This window comes from Geotrypetes seraphini, chromosome 4, assembly GCF_902459505.1.
Source record: "Geotrypetes seraphini chromosome 4, aGeoSer1.1, whole genome shotgun sequence".
NCBI classification, from domain to species: Eukaryota; Metazoa; Chordata; class Amphibia; order Gymnophiona; family Dermophiidae; genus Geotrypetes; species Geotrypetes seraphini.
In genome coordinates, this window is record NC_047087.1 from 188819053 (window position 1) to 188838513 (window position 19461).

Genomic DNA, 19461 nt, shown 5'->3' on the forward strand with positions numbered 1-19461 from the left:
GAACTATTGAAGCCACCCTCCGATCGGCTGAGATTTGAGAATGAGAACTGTGGCTATGCTCCTGAGGAACATGTCAAAACGGCTGTGTGGGCTTTTTTTTTTAAGTTCAAATAATTTTTATTTTGATAACTTTTTAAAACATTCAGACAGAAGAATATGCAATTCAAAATATTTCCATACAACGGTCAAACATAAGCTAGGGAGACTGGGGAGGAGGAGCCTTACCAAGATGGCATTCTGAGGGAATCGGCAGAACGCCAACGTGCCTTTTCCTTTGCCTAGATGGTAAAAAGGAAATCTAAGACTCGGGTCTACCCTACGGAACCCGGGTCGATTTCTCAAGCACTTGACCCGATGGATCGTTTTGTCGAACGAGGGCCCGAGGTGAAGCCGGATGAGAAGTCCTCAGCTGGAAGAGAGAGCGAGACGAAACGCTCTCAGGTTTCCTTTGAGGCAGTAAGCCTCTCTCCAGAGGAGCGGAGATCCCCGACTTTCGTCAGAGAGGAGCGAGGCAGCAATGCTGGAGGGCAGGGAGGAGAACGAAGATATAGCAATACAAAGAGTTTCTATTGCTTCAGCATTGCTTTCAACATCAACTGAAGCCCTGATTTTCTCTGGTGAACTACCTGGACCTGCCACAACGATATTGCCTTCAGGTACTGTTTCTAAAGAGATTGAATCTTCTTTTGCAATTGTTCCTTTGAAGAAACCCCCAGTAGTAGATTTGGACTCAATTTGGGAAGCAATTTCTACTTTACAATCCTCTTTAGGGACTTCAATTCAAAAATTAGCTATACAGACTTCTGGATCTGCACTAGAAACCTCTAAACTACAACTGAATTTGGGAAAATTAGAGACTAAAGTCCTGGACCAAGAGAAAAAATTAGAATGTTTAGAAGCACAAAATCAGCTCCTAATGAAAGAAAATGGATATATTAATAGTAAATTAGAGATACTGGAGAATGCAACACGGAGACAGAATCTCAGATTGATTAATTTTCCTAAAGTTCCTACTGCTGCTGCTTTAGAATTGTTTAAGAGATATCTCTCTGAGATTTTAAAAGTGCCCGAGTCTTCATATCCTCCTGTTTCAAAGATTTTCTATCTTCCCTTTGGGAAGAAAAAACTGATTGAAGATCAAGTTGAACCAGGGACTGAAACTCTAAATATAACTGATATTTTGGAAAAGTCTGACGCTGAATTAGTTCAATCAGCTACTTTGTTTGTACAACTAGCTTTAGAATCAGATAAAGAATGGTTGTTAAAGATGTTTTTTAACCCTTTCAGGACCATAAGGATCGTAGGCCAATTTTTGTGGTTTTGACGACATTTTTATGGTAAAAAGGGCTTGCAGATGCCAAAAAATTGATTTTTTTTGTGAAATATCATTATTTTTTTTTTAAAAAAATCACACTTCTGGCTTATGGACAGTGTGGCAAGTGAATCTTCTCGTCAATCTGGCAACGACGCTAATGAATGAATGTCGGAACCAGTTTGTTTACATAAAGGCAGTATCATATGGAATCCGTACATATCAAATTTAGAACTGTAGACTATCCCAATCAAAATTTATAGGATTTTAAAGTTATGGGACAAATATGTCCCTTGGTCCTGAAAGGGTTAAAGCTAGAGAAAATTTGTTTATGACTTATAAGATTCAAATGTATCCAGAGGTGTCCAAAGTAACACAAAAAAAGAGGAAGCAATTCCTATTATTGCGACCCCCAACATTTGTCTTAAAATCTCCCTGTAAGTGCATGGCTAATTTCCAAGGGGATAGATATATCTTCTTTGAATCTTCACAATTATCTAGATTTTTAGTAAGTAAAAGGCAGTTTTTGACTAGTACACCAGTCAACATTCAGGAATAAGCTCCAAAAATAGCTTAGGCCAACCCTTAAGACCCCTTATTTTCCTTTGATTGGTAATTTAATTAGATTAACCCATATATTTCAAGGTTCTCCTCCTCCATTCTTAGAGGACTAACTACAGCCTAGCCATATTTTGACTTAATTTTTTAATTGTATTTGAAATTTCCTTTAATTTGTTTTGTTGACTAGACTGTTTATTTCAGTAGATCATGTTAAATTTGAAATTCTATATATTAAAAATTAAATTAAAACCATAAGCTAGGAATACATATGTATCTTACACACAAAAACAACCCTCCCCCCTCCCGCAGAGAGTGTAGTATCATGCATACACCTATTTACCACATTCATATCCACTCATATACATCCATTACATTTAACCTTTATTTCCCACATACTTATTAACTGGCAACCATACTTTGTCAAATTATTCTTTTTCCCATAATAGCTGCTTCATATTTCCCGATCATGCATACTGAATTCCACCAAAAAGGAAATGACAGTGAATTTGAATCCTTCCACGCTTTAAAAATTGACTGTCAAAATGGCTATTAATCTAATATTCTTGCTTATGTCAACCAAATCAAAGATATTAAATATAACACCTGCATATGTTAAAGGCATATTTGTAGATAATAATATTTGAACATTACTCCAAATCTGTTTCCAAAATTACTGTACCAATGGACAATAGAAAAGCTTATGCTCCAACATTCCTTTTTTTTACTTTTGCAGAACCAGCATAGAGGAGAATTTTCAGCACTAATTTTGTTGAGCTTAACTGGAATCCAATTAACCCTTCTCGTCAAAATACAATGATTGCTTCATGGAAGCAGATTGACAGCATCTAATACGTTTGAGTAGTATAAGATCCCATTGTACATCAGATATTTCCACATTTAATTCATGGGCCAATATATATTTTAGTCCATTAATTCTTCGCTTTTGTTGTTCCTTAAGGACTATGACTTTATACCAGTTAGATGCTTCATGTCCTAGGCCCATAATTCTTTTGCATTGTGACAGAATGTTTGGCTCAGATGGTTTCAATGAGATCTTGATGGAATCAACTGCATGTCGAAGTTGTAACCACTTAAAACTAAGTGTGAATTTAATTTGATGACTGTCTCTTAATTCTGAAAAAGACTTGAGCTTATTCAATATGATAACATCCTCCATTGTGTAGATGCCCAGCTGCATCCATTCTTTCCACGTGTCTCATGAGCAGATAGCATTTAAGTAGTTGTACCCATGGATGGTCCAAAAAGCTCATCCCCTGGACAGGGAGCATTGGCCAAGCGGTCCTGGTTATTTACATCAATCTCAGAGACACAAAGCCAGGCAAGACGCCTCATGGCCACCGACATGGCCGCAGCTCATGATGTAAGTTCAAAAGTATCATAGGTAGTGCGAACCATATATTTCTGTAATTGAAAAGTTGAAGCAATGAGTTGTTGGAATCTCGGCTGCTTACGGGATGGAATATACCTTTAAAAAGACACAAGTTTGACCAAATATTTCAGGTAAAATGAGAAATGGAAATTATAATTACCAGCTCTGTTTGCCAACATTGCATTCTGGTAAAGACGCTTATCAAACTTGTCCATTGCCCTACCTTCTCTGTGACATAGACACTAGCTCCAGACGATTTCTTTAGAGTGGATTCAACCACTAAAGATTCATGAAGGAGCTGCAGTTTAGCAAAACCTGGAATAAGAACCACCCTATATAAAGAGTCCAGTTTTTTTAGGAGTCACCAGAATGGAGAGAGGAGTCTTGAGGTTCTTGTATAAAGTCTCTCGTAAAATGTCATGGAGCGGGAGCTTCAGCAAGTCTTTAGGAGGCTGGTCATAATCCAAAGCCTCCAAGTACTCCTTGCTATGCTTGGAATCCGCTTCTAGCAGAATGGAAAGATCCTCAGACATCTAATGGAGAAATTGAGAAAAAGAGGACCGCTCAGAAAAAGCAGAAGGTCGTTGAGGCGATCGCTGAGGTGAATCTAAACCAGAAGAGTCCTCATCTGCAGTAGAGAGTGGTTCCTGTTCTGAGTCTCCAAATAAATCCAAATCCTGTATGGAATGAGGATGGTGTCGAAGACTCGAGATGTTTAGTCTTATGAGAGTGCTTTCGGTACCACACCAGAGTAACCTCTCTCAATGTTTGTGTCAAGTACTGGTGCTGTGGACAGGGATCGATCGACTCCAGTGTCGATGGTCTCCACACCGGTGGAGCATCAGATTGAGGTGCAGTCGGTGTCATCATTTGCTCAAACTGAACCGTCACCTGGATAGCCGGTGTCGACATGGCCTGGAGAGTCGGTGTCAACATGGCCATAAGTTGAGTCGGCACCAACATTTAAAAATGCTCACCCAATTCCGCCCGAAGCAAATTGTCAATCTTTTGCTTGAGGGAGAGCACTGGCTTTTTCGCCGGTACCACTGGTAAAGCACTCCGGTCCGGTGATGAGGAAGCCGATGAGGAACCTGATGTCAAAGCACTCACCAAGATCAGGACTGGGCGCTTACAGGACTTTTTTGAGGTCAGCATGACTCGACTCAATGCCATTTTGACCTGAGTCCCAGATGGGGTAGGGAAAGGCTTCTTAGCTGGCTTACCCACTGGATTTTACAACACTGGGGATGTTGCTGCCAGTGTCGATGAGTGCGGTGTCACCTTGGTTGGCACCGTCAGTAGCAATGTCGGCTCCCCCCCCCACCCAGCAACACCGAACAGTCGTTGTTGTTGAAGAATGCGGTTTTTCAAAGTCCTTTTTTGAAGCGATGAACAACGGGTACAGGATTCTGGACGGTGCTCAGGCCCTAGACACTGGAGACACCAGCAATGTGGGTTAGTCACAGAGATGGGCTGAGCACAGCGACCACACTTCTTAAAGTCATTCTGCGAACGGGACATCGATGGGAAGTCTGCCTCAGCCAAATTAAACCCGGTGGCCAAGGTGGACAAACAGGCCACGCCAGGCCAAAACCCGCAAGGGAGAAAAAAAAAAAAAGATTTTTTTTTCTCCATGCGGGAGATTTTTTTTTTTTTACCGAATACAACAAAATAAAAGAAAAAATAAGACGAAAGTGACTAAAAAAAAAATCACCAACGCGAGAGCGGGAAGGCAAGAAAATTTTCAATGGCTGTTTAAACGCGTCTTCTTAGTTTCGCGGAAACTAAGAAACTGAGGTACTGCGTGCCTACATTGGGTGGGAAGGCACTCACGCATGCGTAGTGCGGGCCGATTGCGAACCTTCTAAACTTTAAAGTTGCGATGCACTTTTCAAGTGTCCGTACTGGGGCTCCGTCAGTGACTTCACCCATGTGTGAGAATATGCTGCCTGCTTGTCCTGGGATAACGTCTCTTATTTAGAGTATACCATCTTTAAAGTAGTGAGCCTGTCTCAAGCTGACAACCCACTTTTTTTTAAAGTTCTGTTAAAGTTCTGTTAAGTTTTGTTTAAAAGCAATTTTACTTTGCCATGAATATTTGCTCAAATAAAACAAGCGGAGTTACAACTTAGATTTTGCACTATCTACAGTTCTCCACCTCCACGATGCTTGATAAGGAACCAACATCTCTTCTTTGGGACACTGTGTCAGTATTATCACTTCAAAACTGTTGCCAATGAACCTTCACACTCAACATTTAAAGGCCAAGCATAACTACATAAGTTCTGAACAGTTTATTCTCATCAATGCAGCACATTTCAGGAGACCTAACAGAGAAGAATCGTAATAGCATGTTCTATATTAGTGTCAAGCGAAAATGTCAACCACATTACCGATTTTACAATTTGCAGCAAGTCAGATCTGCCAAGTCTGTTGTAATTCCTGCTTTAATGTAACTAAATTATTTCAGTACCTGGGTCAAAATCCTAATGGGCTTGAACTTAAAATACACATGCACTCCTTTGCAGATTAAACAGCCATGCCAACCTCTGGTAACAAAGTCCTGATCACCAAAAGACCTCTTGCTTAAAAAGCATCTATTTACTACTGTGGCACAGGTCAACTGTGAAATATATCTGAAAGCTAAAATGATCAAATTATTATTTAACAAAAGAAAACAAAACTAAATGCAGTTACCTCCATCTTTGCATTTGTCCATCGGGGTACTTCCACCACCATGTTAAACACATTCTGAAAAACAAAACAAAGTCAATAAATTTCAACCTTGAAGAGGGATATACAAATGTTTCTCACAGCACGTATTTAATTCTTGGAAGATATCTTAATGGTTAGTGTAGTGAGCTAAGAACCAAGGAAGCCATGATTCAAATCCCATCAACACGCCTTGTGACTCCTTGTGCCTTAGACTGTAAGTCCTTCAGTGACAGGGAAATATCTAATGTTAACCTGCTTTGACTTGCTATTAAAAAGGTGTGAGCCAAATTTCTAAATTCCTTCCCCAGCTGACTAGGAATACAGTGGTATCCACTTTCTCTGCTTATATTGAGAGAGAGAGAGAGAGAGAGAGAGTGTGGAAATTAGTCAGTGCCTGTTTTGCACCAGGAAATTAGTCAATGCCTATTTAAACAATCTGCTACTAGGACCATGGACAACCAGGAGTTCCCTGACCTGGCTGCTGAAGCTCCTGGAGAAATTAGGAGACCCAAGTGCTTATTATACTGCCTTTCTGGAAGGCTTCATATCTATAGCTAGAAGCGTGAGCAGTCGGGACCCTACCCAAAAGAATAATGTTCTGGAGTAGAATATTGTCTAATCTAGTGAGCCTGCTGTGATATGGCAACTCAGCCATTATCAAGAGGGACTACATCACAGGCAGCAAAATGCTTATGAACAGAGTCTAAGGTGAACTAAGGTGCTCCAAGTTTTTGTTATGTGGAGTGCATTACCCCAAGTTCTAATAGAATAGGGAAACTACTGAAAGAATCCCCTCTTCAATTCCTGTATCACAGTTAAAAGTGCTCAGAGAAACTAAGAACTGTTACAGCTTCACTGTACTGTTTCCTAGTTCATCTACACCACTACATGTTAACCAGTTCATCTACACCAGCTAAGTAATCTGAAATCGAAATCCTATTAACTGCAATCTGTAGTTACAGAGATCTGGCTAAAAGTTGATTTTCTTTTTGAGACTGTTGACCTTGAGGGCCACATTACCATCTGATTAACCTACTTAAGGAAGCATACATCACCAGACAGTATCCCCAAGTAACTGGTTAAAGGTTTGAAAAAAAAAAAAAGAGTTTCTGTTACGCATTGATGTTAAAACATCTCCCAGGAGTCAACTGTAGCCTGTTGAATTTCTAAGTATGTTTTTTTTCATTACAGACAGAAAATAGAAAAATTGTTTTAGTCTATTAGATTATTGTCTCGAACCACCACCACCACCACCACACAAAAACCCCCCAACAATAATGGGTTTAGTGATCGGCTCTTGGTCACCAGGAAGTCAAGCAGGTTTCTGCCAGGTACTGTGACCAGGATTAGTCACTGTTGGAAACAGGAAACTGGGCTAGATGGACCACTGGTCTAACCCAGCATGGCTGCTCTTATGTTCTAAGATTACTCTTTTGTCAATGCACAAAAGAATCACCAAAGTTACAATCAGTGATGCGCATTCATTGAAACAACAATGAAAATGTTGATATTTCCCATATCATTATATGTCATTTTTAACCCAAAACAAAAGGGGAAAAATCCTCAAAAAAATTGTTTTCCTGTTTCAGAAAGAGCACACACACTTTCAAGTGTGTGCATGCATTCACTACTGAAAGAGCATGCACATTGCTTCCAAAAGAAAAAAAATAAAATAAAATCTATGAGGCAAAATTTAAGTTTTCAGGTCTAAGGGCTCCTTTTACTAAGGTGCGCTAGCGTTCTTAGCGCACGCTAACCCCACGCTACATGACTAGAACTAACGCCAGCTCAATGCTGGCGTTAGCATCTAGCGTGCGCGGCATTGTAGCGCATGCTATTCCGTGCGTTAAAGCTCTAACGCAGCTTAGTAAAAGGAGCCCTAAGTTGAGAAAAAAAGTTAAAAGCACAGCCGTTTATGAACTTGTTAATGCAGCTTGGCTATGTTGTAACTAGGAGTTTTTTCCCTTTGCTTTCTTAAAGTAGCACTATCAGAAAGCTCAAAATTATTCGCTTGTCTATTTTGATTCTATTCTGGTTTCTTGTTTAGTCTTATTCACAGATATCCTCTGCTGTATCCTAGGGGAATTCCTATAATAATTTATATGGTGAGAATACAGAATTTGCATATTTAGGACAGAAGCCTGCACATTCAGTACTCTCATATTCCAACATCCAAATCATAATCTGCTTGAGACCACAGAGTACTAGTTCCTCTGGAACATGGTATGCATGCACTGTGTTTACCTACAAGCTGTCAACCATTATGTAATGGCTAGTGGTCCAGTATTTGCTTCCAATAAAGCTGGATTTTTGTTGTTGAATAAAACAAATCCTGAGAACGTGTAGAATCTCTGTTGAGGGACACACTTGTTTATATGCAGGCTGACAATAAGTAGAAAATAGGACAACACTGTGCATAAGTTTAGCGAGCAGAGGATGCAACTACTTAAAAGTTTATTTACCGGGGGGCGCTGCTGAACTCACGTGTGATGGCAGCTTAACTGTGAATCTCCTGCACCCGATCGAAAATCTAGCTTTGCAGCACAGCACCAGCGTGTAAAATCGCTGAAATACAATCGGTAAGGCAAGCTTAATCTCTTTCCTGTTGGAATCGCGGTTTTTTCAGGGCGGGAATGGCGGATAAAAAAGTAAATAAACGCCACAAACCTGACCCCCCGTCGCCCTCAAAAGCGCCGCTGCCGGGACCCGAAACCAGAAGTACCTCTGAAATACTCGCTGAACTCCGCGAGTTGAAAAATCTGGTAACTGACACCAAGTCTGCTACTGAAGAGATAAATGACAAGCTAACTACACTAACGATGGTTTATCTCAGCTGCAGACCCGTGTGCTCTCTCTGGAAAGCAAGATGGATGCCACTACACAACACGTGGCTGAGCTGAGAGCTCAGACCCGAAGGATTGCCTTTCTGGAGTCTGAGATGGAGGATAATAATAACAGATCTCGCCGCTGTAACATATGTCTCCTTGGGCTCAAGGAAGGGGCTCACGATCGCGACCTGGTCAAATATTTGGAGGAATTAATCCCTAAACTACTGGATCTCACCTTTACTCGGGAGTTTGAAATTGAAAGGGCCCACAGAGTGCCTTCCTCTAAAAATCCGAATGACCGCTACCCTCGTCCGGTGGTCCTTAAACTCCTCAGATACCAACATGTATTAGATGTTATGCAGCGAGCCAAAATCAGAGCTCCTGTTAAACATGAGGGAGACACCATCCTTTTCCTGCCTGACCTGAGCAAGACTACAGCAGCAAGAAGAAAGAAATTGCTCTCATACCGGCCCCAGCTGAAGCAGCTAAATGCTAAATTTGGTATGTTATATCCGGCCAGGATGAGAGTTACCCTCCATAATCAAACAAAGGATTACACTAATCCTGAGGATTTGGCTGCCTTCATTGAACTGCAGTCTCCCACCCCTATTCATCAGGTCTGACTGTTCTTGCTGCTATACTGCCTTACCAACTTGTCTGTATTATGATATCTTGCTGTCTGTAATAGTTCATTAGTGTTCAGTAACATGTATTAGACTATTCCTAGTTGCGAAGCTGTTTATTCAGTATTGTATTCATGCTTTCAATATATGATTTATACTGTTTTCTTCATATGGGTGCTTTACTTTATTAGCTGCTGTTTTCACTCTCAAAGTGCACATGGGATTCACATTGTATGACTTTAGGTCATTTCTTAGTTATTTTGGTCCTTCACAGTTGCAGGTCATGAAGTATGCTAACAAATCTTTTTATCCTAGGTTGTGCAGTAGATCATTCATAATGAAACATCTAGCTGCCTCTTTCAAGCAGGTCAGAATCAAATTTTCTGCTAATCACATAGACACTATACATGTCTCTTAAATGTATTTCCCTAAATGCTAAAGGGCTGAACAACTTGATTAAACTGAAGAAAATACTTTTATACCTAGATCAACAAAAACCTGATGTCATTATGTTACAAGAGACCCATTTAGACAGAATAGCATCTGACAAAGTACGCTTAGGGTGGGCTTTGCCTGCTTTTGCTTCTCCTGCTATAGAGAAAAAGGGGGGAGTTATGATTTTGATTAGAAATAAACAAGATCTTACTGTTATCTCCTCCTCACACGACTTGCATGGTAGATGGGTCAAGGTTACTATTGAATATGGTGGGCAGAAGATTACTCTATTCAACTTGTATGGTCCAAATATGGACAACCCTGACTTCTTCAATGGAATCGCCACATCAATACTGCAAGACTCTGACTCACACCTGGTATTGGGAGGTGACTTTAATATGGTTTTGAACCCTGATATTGACAGAAATTCTCAATACAGATATAAAAATCTAAATCGTGGTTTGCTCTCCATCATATGATCTCAGATCTTCACCTAGTAGACATATGGAGATCTACCCATGGTTCCGCATGGGAGTATACATTCTACTCTAATCCCCATATGTCCTATTCACGCATAGACTTCTTTTTACTCAACAGGTCATTATGCGACTCAATTACCTCTGCCAAAATTCTACCTATAACGGTTTCAGATCATGCAGCCATATCAATCCAGATCAACTGTAGATCACAACAGCCACTTCACCGTCAATGGCGCTTTAACTCCTCTTTGCTCCAAGACCCTCAATTTAAACTAAACGTCCGCAAGGCTATTGAGGAATACTTCACCTTTAATACTCCGGAACATACTTCCTGGATCACTTGCTGGGACGCCTTCAAAGCCTATATTAGAGGAGTTATAATTTCACTTGCTGCTAGTGCAAAGAAGACCCAAATGGAAGCCACTCTGAAGTTAGAGAAAGACATCAAAGATTTGGAGTCGGAACATCAACGAGATCCAACGAACATTACTACTCTTACTGGACTGGCGAAGGCTCGTTTTCTTTATAACTCCACGCTCAGTAAATCGGCTGCTCACTCGGTGTTTCAGCAGTCAGCCTCATATTTTGCAGACAACAACAAGTGTGGTCACTTGCTGGCCTCTTATTTTAAAAAAAGAGCAGATAAAAAGAACATCGCTGCCATTGAATTGGATAATAGAGATATATTAACCACCAACCAAGACATTTCTCAAGCTTTCAAATCCTTCCACGAGACGTTATACGCTTCAGAACTGGTTGATAATGTGCTTGCTTCACAATTCCTGGATGACCTCTCTCACCCTATATTATCCCAGGATGATAATATTAAGTTGGATGAACCCTTGAATTTAACTGAGCTTTCCCAAGTGATAGATTCTATGGCATCTCACAAAGCTCCAGGGCCTGACGGGCTAACTGTTGAGTTTTATAAAGAATTCCAGGATGTACTTAACCCTTACTACTTACAATTTCTTCTTTCTGTCATTGAATCAGGACAAATACATGGATCGTTCACCGAAGCTCATATCATAGTCCTCCCGAAACCAGATAAGAATCCACGCTTAGTATCAAATTACAGACCTCTTTCTCTCATAAATGTGGACGCGAAGATATATGCCAAACTTTTGTCAAACAGACTGCAAGGAGTTATAGCTAAACTAATCAAAACGGATCAAAGTGGTTTCATCACTGGGAGGTTCGCCACGGACAACTCAAGAACGTTTTCACATATCATTGCACAATCTCAGGATCGTCACCAAGAACTTCTTGCGGTGGGGCTAGACGCAGAGAAGGCCTTTGATCGTGTGGAGTGGGGTTTCCTATTTAGAGTTCTGGTTTGGTATGGTTTCTCTGCTGACTTCATCAAGAAGGTCAAGATACTCTACTCATCTCTGTCAACCAGATCATTTATAAATGGAACGTTGTCATCTGCATTCCACCCGTCCCGTGGTACCAGACAGGGGTGTCCTCTATCCCTCCTGTTGTTTTATCTTGTACTGGAACCTCTACTTATATCAATCTGTGATAATAAACTCATTGAAGGGTTTAAGAATAGAACTTCTAAGACTAAAATCTTGGCTTATGCCGACGACATACTCCTCTACATCACCCCTGCTTCCTTTCCACATTTATTATCATCGATCCGGCAATACTCGGCCATGTCCGGATACAAACTGAATATGAATAAGACCCTGGTCATGCCTCTTAATTGCCCAGAGGTTAAACCTGACGTTGAAACATTTGGTGTTCAGTGGTTCGCCACATCAATGAAATACTTGGGTGTCTTCTTTGGACCCTCTTTAGAGGAAACAATACAACTTAATATTGAATATTTGCTACAGATTGCCCGTCATACCACATCAGCTTGGTCTCCCTTAAACCTTTCTTGGTGGGGCAGACTGGAGTCGATACGCATGATGATTTTAACCAAAATTAACTACGTCCTAAACATGCTGCCGTTTTTCTTACCTCGATCCTTCTACAATAACCTAGACTCTATACTCACACAGTTCATTTGGAACAAGAAGCAGCCTCGTATTGCTCTTAAAAAACTAAAATTGGCAAAGGAAGAAGGAGGGGTGAATTTCCCTGATTTCTATAAGTACCACAGTGCCTTTATCATACGACAATGGACTCATGGTCATATGGACGACAGATCTTTGGATAGACCAAGATGGATTGACTTGGAAAACTCCTTAAACGGCGGGTCCCGCATGAGATTCCTTCCTGGCCATACCCTATCTCGCCTGGATAAAGATGATTGCATTCTCCTGTCGTATAAAGCTGCACTTCAGGTCCTTGAATCCACCATGCCTCATAGGTGGGAACAATCTACTCTAATATCAATTTGGAACAATCAGAGGTTCCTAATTCAGTCTAAATCATTCCTTTGGCCCATTTGGCAACGGAAGGGCATTGAGAAGGTTAAGGACTTGAAGAATGACGCGGGATGGATGTCTTTTCACGATCTTTCTGCAAAGTAGGGTATCCCCAAAAATCAGTTCTTCGCTTGGATCCAACTTAACCATTGCTTACGCGCTGCTATCCCGGATCTGCGGAACCTGGTTGATAAACCGAGCTTAAGTACGTATTTAGACAAGTCTCCAGTAAAGCCTCCTTCTGGTATAAGTTGATCCAATCGGCCTCTGCTAAAGTTCCTCTGTCCTCAGAATTAAAATGGCAGCATGTGTTGAACTTACCTTCTGATGCCATAGACTGGAACACCATATGGCTAACCATACATAAATCCATCAGATCCGCTTCGGTACTACAGTCTATCTTCTTCCTGATGCATCGTGCTGTCTGGACTCCCTCTTTATCTCACAGAATAGACCCCTCCTCTTCACCTAAATGTTGGTCTTGTGACAGTGTAGATGGCTCTTTGGAGCATTTGGTATTCAATTGTAAACACCTTGTTATTTACTGGAATAAGGTATGGGATACTATATGCACTATATTAGATATTTCTGAATCAATTACTATCAGAATTCTGATTCTAATGTCACACGGCCTGACCTTACCTATAGATAAACACAAAGGTCACCTTCTGACTGTTATGATGTCTTTAGCAATTCAAAATGTTCTCTTTTGTTGGAAAAATCTAGATACTGTCAAATACTATGCTTGGTGGAACACTGTGTGCCTTCATGGTAAATATGAACAGGTGATAGCTGAAAAAAGGAATGCCCTTAGCAAATATAAATATGTTTGGTCTCCTATACATCACTACTGTGCGAATTTATAAATTTGAATTGGTTCAATTTTCTATGTCTATATATTTCTTGAACAACAATGATCTGCTTGTATTGTATTGTAGTATTGCATTGTACTATTATCGATGTAGTATATAATATTTCTGCATGCTTTTCAGAGCTGCTTGCTTGACTCATGACTTCAACGCTATTTGTACTGTGTACCTGGACCATGTACCTTGTAATTACATTTCTGTTTTGTTTTTCCTTTGTATTGTGTTTTTTGGAAACTTAATAAAAACCTTTGAACTCTAAAAGTTTATTTACCAGTATTTGAAGGTTCAGTGGCCCTGAGGAAATGGTGTTTATGCCACAAAACAATCATTGGCCTTAAAGTGGAACATTTTATTTTTCCTCGTGGTGCTTAATGGTTCTGTTCATTTAATTACAATGACAAAAGTTTTTTATGCCTATGATGCTTAACTGGTAGAGACATATTCAATTAGGTTCACCATAAACCGAGGGTTTTTCTTCCATTCTGAACAAGTACTAAGTGGAGAGTTCTATTTTTGTTGAATATTTTTCCTCCAGATTTTGTTGGTTCTATATGACTGCATAATGTACCAGTAGATTTGAAACAAATGGGAAAAAAGTGCCCTTCCCTTATTGTATTACAATGTTTTCTGATGACTTACATATATTTCACATTTTAAACTTGAAAACTATAATTTTACAAATTGGTATAGTATTCAGCTCTTTCAATGAATTTATAAGCTCTCTACTAGCAACTGAATAATCTCCTCTTAACATTTTTTTTTCTTTCCTGATGTGTTCAGACAGACTTAAATTTGTCAAAAAGCCTCTCTCTTGCTTAAACCTAGAATTTTGATGAGGAGTGGCACTTTTTATTTTAAATTTCCCTGTAAATGTCTGGTCAGATGGGAGACAAAAGGCTCCTTTTACTAAGCTGTGCTTAGCGCGCTAAATTGCCGTGTGCGCTAGACGCTAATGCCAGCATTGAGCTGGTGTTAGTTCTAGACACGTAGCGCAGGTTTAGCGCGTGCTAAAATTCTGCACGCGCTAAAAACGCTATCGCAGCTTAGTAAAAGGAGCCCAAAGTCTTCTGTGTTTTTTGATCCAAGTCATTTGGAAACATTTCTTAAAGATAAGAGAAATTCCCTCTAGTTAATTTCCAAACAGGTTAAATAGGGATTGAATAAGTATTTTGCTTGCTTCTTACTAATAATGTACACTTATATTGATATATAACGAAAGCTGTGTTTCTAATAGCTTTCTTAGCTACTCAAGAAATGGGCTAGTTCAGTGGTCTCAAACTCAAACCCTTTGCAGGACCACATTTTGGATCTGTAGGTACTTGGAGGGCCTCAGAAAAAAATAGTTAATGACTTATTAAAGAAATGACAATTTTGCATGAAGTAAAACTCTTTATACTTTATAAAATCTTTCCTTTTGGCTAAGTCTTAATAATAATAATAATAATATTGTAATTTATAGCTAAAGCGATATATGATGAAGAAACTGTTTTATTTTACTTTTGTGATTGTGGTAAACATACTGAAGGCCTCAAAATAGTACCTGGTGGGCCGCATGTGGCCCCTGGGCCACGAGTTTGAGACTACTGGGCTAACACATAATGCGTTCTGTTATTTATTGATTTCCGAGATGTTTATCTATTTCTTTATGTTACTTGTATTGCAACTCTTTAAATTCAAATAAAAAAAACCCAACACTTTTTCTTCTCATTCTTGCATTGTAAGACTAACTCGTAAACCTCAGTCCATAAAAATAATGCTTAAAAAACCAAAGTGTTGTTGCTTTAAGTATAGTTTGCTAACTTCACAAAGGTCTGGAATATTTGATGTGGACACATCATATGTAAGAAGTTGTGTGTGCCCGAAGCTGTACTGTACAATTACAGGGAAAAATACAATAGTGCAGAGCTGAAAAGAGGGTACGGTTAGGGCACAGGCCTCAAATTCTAATCCTAGTTCTAACAAGACACACTGTGTTTCTCTGTGGGATACTTTACATAACTTGTGCCTTGGTCAACCAGCTATAATTAAGCCACATATAGAAACTGAGTTATAAGGCTGGAATTCCTTTAAAAGGGCTGTGATTATAAACCATAAACTTTGATGTTTATGCCACCAGTACAAGACAGGAATGAATTATAGCCTTGTTAATGTCTTGCTCTCTCTTTTATAAACACACTTTTACCATGGGTGCTTGGAAGTCTCAGCTTTCCCACTGAGCTCTGGATCCTGAGAAATTCAATATAGTCTCATTTACCTCTTCAGGATAATACAAGAACTGTTGATGTCATGCCCATTAAATTTAGGGCTCCTTTTATCAAGGTGCGCTACGGGGGTTAGCGTGTCTGACATTTCATCATGCGCTAGCCCCCGTGGCAAGCCAAAAAACTAACGCCTCATAAATGGAGGCATTAGCGACTAGCGCGGCAGGCGGTTGAACGTGCGGTATTCCGCACGTTAACCGCCTACCGCACCTTGATAAAAGGAGCCCTTAGTCTTCATTCCCCCAAAATGTAGACCAAGTCAATCATAAGCTTTATCTTAGTACAGTAACAGTTCCTGTTCTTTTACACTCAAACAGACTAAAGCAAAAATTTTCCAAATACTGGAGAATGCTATAAGAGTTCTCAATTGTGATAGAAGCTGTCTGTATTACTACCTTACATACAGAGAAGAAATGCATTATTACAGTAGATCCTACAACTCAAACCCAGCACTGCATCTTGTTCTTACACCACTGATGTCTGAAAATCTAAAATGATGTATGCTCACAGTCAATGAAGGGACCCTTCCCCTTCAATGTTTCTTGTTTCGAAATTGAAACCCATAGAAGGTGGGCTGCAAAGATTGCAAATATACATCAGTTCACAGCCCCAGGCTCTCTTCAGCTGTCATTCACCCACATTGCACTCTCAAGAATGTCACTGCTGTGCCCTTTTGTTCAAACAAGGGGAGGAATCACAAACCAGGCATCCACCACGATTCAGAAGATGGTTGTCCACCACAACTCAGAAGATCGCCATATCAGGGGGAAAAAAAGTGTTCAGGATGACTCAGCATAGCTTATTTTTGTCTTAATCTGCTTGTAGTGAGTCCACAACTGCAGAACACACACAGAAAATCATATAGAATGTGGCTCTGAGTCAACGACATTAGGTCTTAGCAGAAAATGCACTAATAAGCAAGTGCAGATGTATAACAGTGTATGTAAATGTCATTAACACATCTAATCAATTGCCAATGAAAAAGGAAAAGCAGTTTCAGACTCAGCATCTCAGTCGCAAGTTTCTAGGCTGGTTAAAAATCAAGAATGAAACAATGGCTATCCCAAATTGAAATATCAATGCATTGGAAAAGTGGCTGATGTTGAGACCGCATTGACAAGTGTATTCACGGTGAGGAGGAGGATGCAGATGAGCAGCTGCTGATTGCTGGATTTTTGAAATTTTACCCTGTCTGTTATATAATTACAAACCTGACATCTACAACTGCGACAATACTAGGACTTGTCATTGTGCAATGCCAAATGGGACACTGACTCCCTATCCAATCTCGACAGCATAAATGCAAAGAATCGAATTATAGCGCTGGTCTGTGCAAACATGATGGGCACCAACAAGCATATACTGCTTAACATTGAAAAAGCAAATCACCAAGGTGTTTTTGAGGATCGGCATATATTAACATCACGTACAATGCAAACACTAATGCATGGATGATGTCAAATGTTTTTCATGAATGGCTAATTGCTTTTGACGGGAACATGAAGAGACAGGCAAAAAGGTGGTTGTTATTGTTGACAACTGTCTTGGTCATCCCAGTGATGCTGATAAATCTCCAGCACGTGAAACTGGTTTTCCTACATTACGCATCTAGCCATATGACATGGGAATCAAACAAAATTTGAAGGTCCACTAGCGTCACTGTGTCCTGGGAAAAAAATTATAGCCAAAATTAACAGCAGCAAGGCAAATCTGTCAGCAACAGCCTTGCAAAAGCAACAACATTGCTTGATGCAGTTCATATGCTGTATCAGGCTTGGAGAGACATGAAGCAGCAGACAGGTAACTATTTCCGCAAGGCTGGCTTTATGACACATCAGAAACAAAATGACACTGATGCAGACTCAGATGAACCAGATGCCTATGAACTTGATTTACTACTGCCATCAGTTGGCTTAACTGATGAGGAATTCCAACAATTCATTGAAAAGGATGCAACGACAGAGTATCATAGAATGTCAAAACGACAATGAGATCTATTCATCGCTGCAGCTGGTGACACCCCCCTTGTACCGATGCCAGCTCAGGCAATTAGTGTGCTCAAGACCCTGTGCCAGTGGATGGAAATCATTAACTGCACAGATTTCTCATCGTTCTATGCAGTAGAGAACTTTGTGCAGTCAAAAATCCAGGTCTAGGGGTGGGATTAAGTGACTTGCCCAGGAAGCAGCATGGGTTTGAACGAACAACCTCAGAGTGCTGAGGCCGTAGCTTTAACCGCTGTGCCACTCTCCCCCCCCCCATCCTCCATTCTATGTGCCAAGTTTGTGCCCACTTCCTCCCTCCCTACATTTCCCCAGGTACATTAGGTAGACGGTAAGCCCGCTGGGACAGACTGAGAAAAATGCCTGAATTCATGAAAACCGTTATGAGCTCCCATGGGAAAGCGGTATAGAAAATTGAATAAATATATATTTTGCATCAAAATAGAACAGAATATTGGAAACACTAGATTTAAAGAAATGATTACAAAAGTTTTCTGTTAATACGGTGTTTTATTTATGTTATAGCTATTTAGGAATAGGCTTATACAGGTTTATCTATGCACATGCCGTTACAACTCATGTTCCAGTTGTTCAAATCACATAAGCAAAGTTTGCATGGCAGCTAAGCAATTAAGCAGGTTCCACAGTATTCTAGACTGTGCAATACCAAGGCACGAATATTTTTAGCAGCTGCACCAATATTATGGGATCTATATCCAAAACATTGGAATTTAGGAAACATTTAAAAACATATATCTTTGCAATGGGCATACCTTGGTACTGAAGAGTAACACTGAAGTTCAGTATGTTTAATATTTTGAAGACAGCCAATACTGGTTAGCTAGTATATGCTATTATATTTACATTATTATTTTTACAACTTTAGGGCCTCTTCTAATAAACCGCGCTAGCAGTTTTAGCGTCGGGAGTCGCGCTGAATGACCCATGCTGCTCCCGACACTCATAAGAACTCTATGAATGTTGGGAGCAGTGCGGGCCATTCAGCGCGGCTCCCCGCACTAAAAAGCACAGTTACTTACCGTAATGGGTGTTATCCAGGGACAGCAAGCAGATATTCTCAACATATGGATGATGTCATCCACGGCGCCCCGATGCGGACAGCTTCACAAGCAGACTTGCTTGAAGAACTTTTAGAAAGTTCGCGACTGCCGCACTGCGCATGCGTGAGTACCTTCCCACCCGAGGTAGGGCACACGTCTCCGCAGCGTCTCCTAAGTTCTGATAGATGGCTAAGAATCCAACCATGGGAGGTGGGTGGGTTGTGTGAATATCTGCCTGCTGCCCCTGGATAGCATCCTTGTGTGTGAGCTGAAACCTTAGCAAGTTTGTCAATAACTATTTACTGTTTGTAGATCGACTGGCTAACATCCCATGTCAAGGGAATGAGCTGTTTGATGACTCGACTGAGACAGCTACAAAACACTTGACTGAGCATGAGAAATCATTTGCCTCCATAGTTCGGCCGAAGTAACTGTGCTTTATCCCAGGACAAGCAGACAGCATATTCTCAATATACAGGTGACCTCCAAGCTAATCAGAATGGGATTGTGGGAGTGTTGGCAATTCAGTAGAATAAATTTTGTAAT

The 19461-nt window shown here is 40.3% G+C and overlaps 1 protein-coding gene across 2 annotated transcripts in view; it reads right to left on the reverse strand.

Annotated features, from left to right (window-relative positions):
- PPA1 (inorganic pyrophosphatase 1) overlaps positions 1-19461 on the reverse strand; it is a 149906-nt gene that overhangs the window by 77600 nt on the left and 52845 nt on the right. For both annotated transcript variants that reach the window (XM_033943446.1, XM_033943448.1), the window contains one exon: positions 5961-6014. In XM_033943446.1, coding sequence (XP_033799337.1) covers positions 5961-6014 — 54 coding nt within the window. The remainder of the gene's footprint in view (positions 1-5960; positions 6015-19461) is intronic.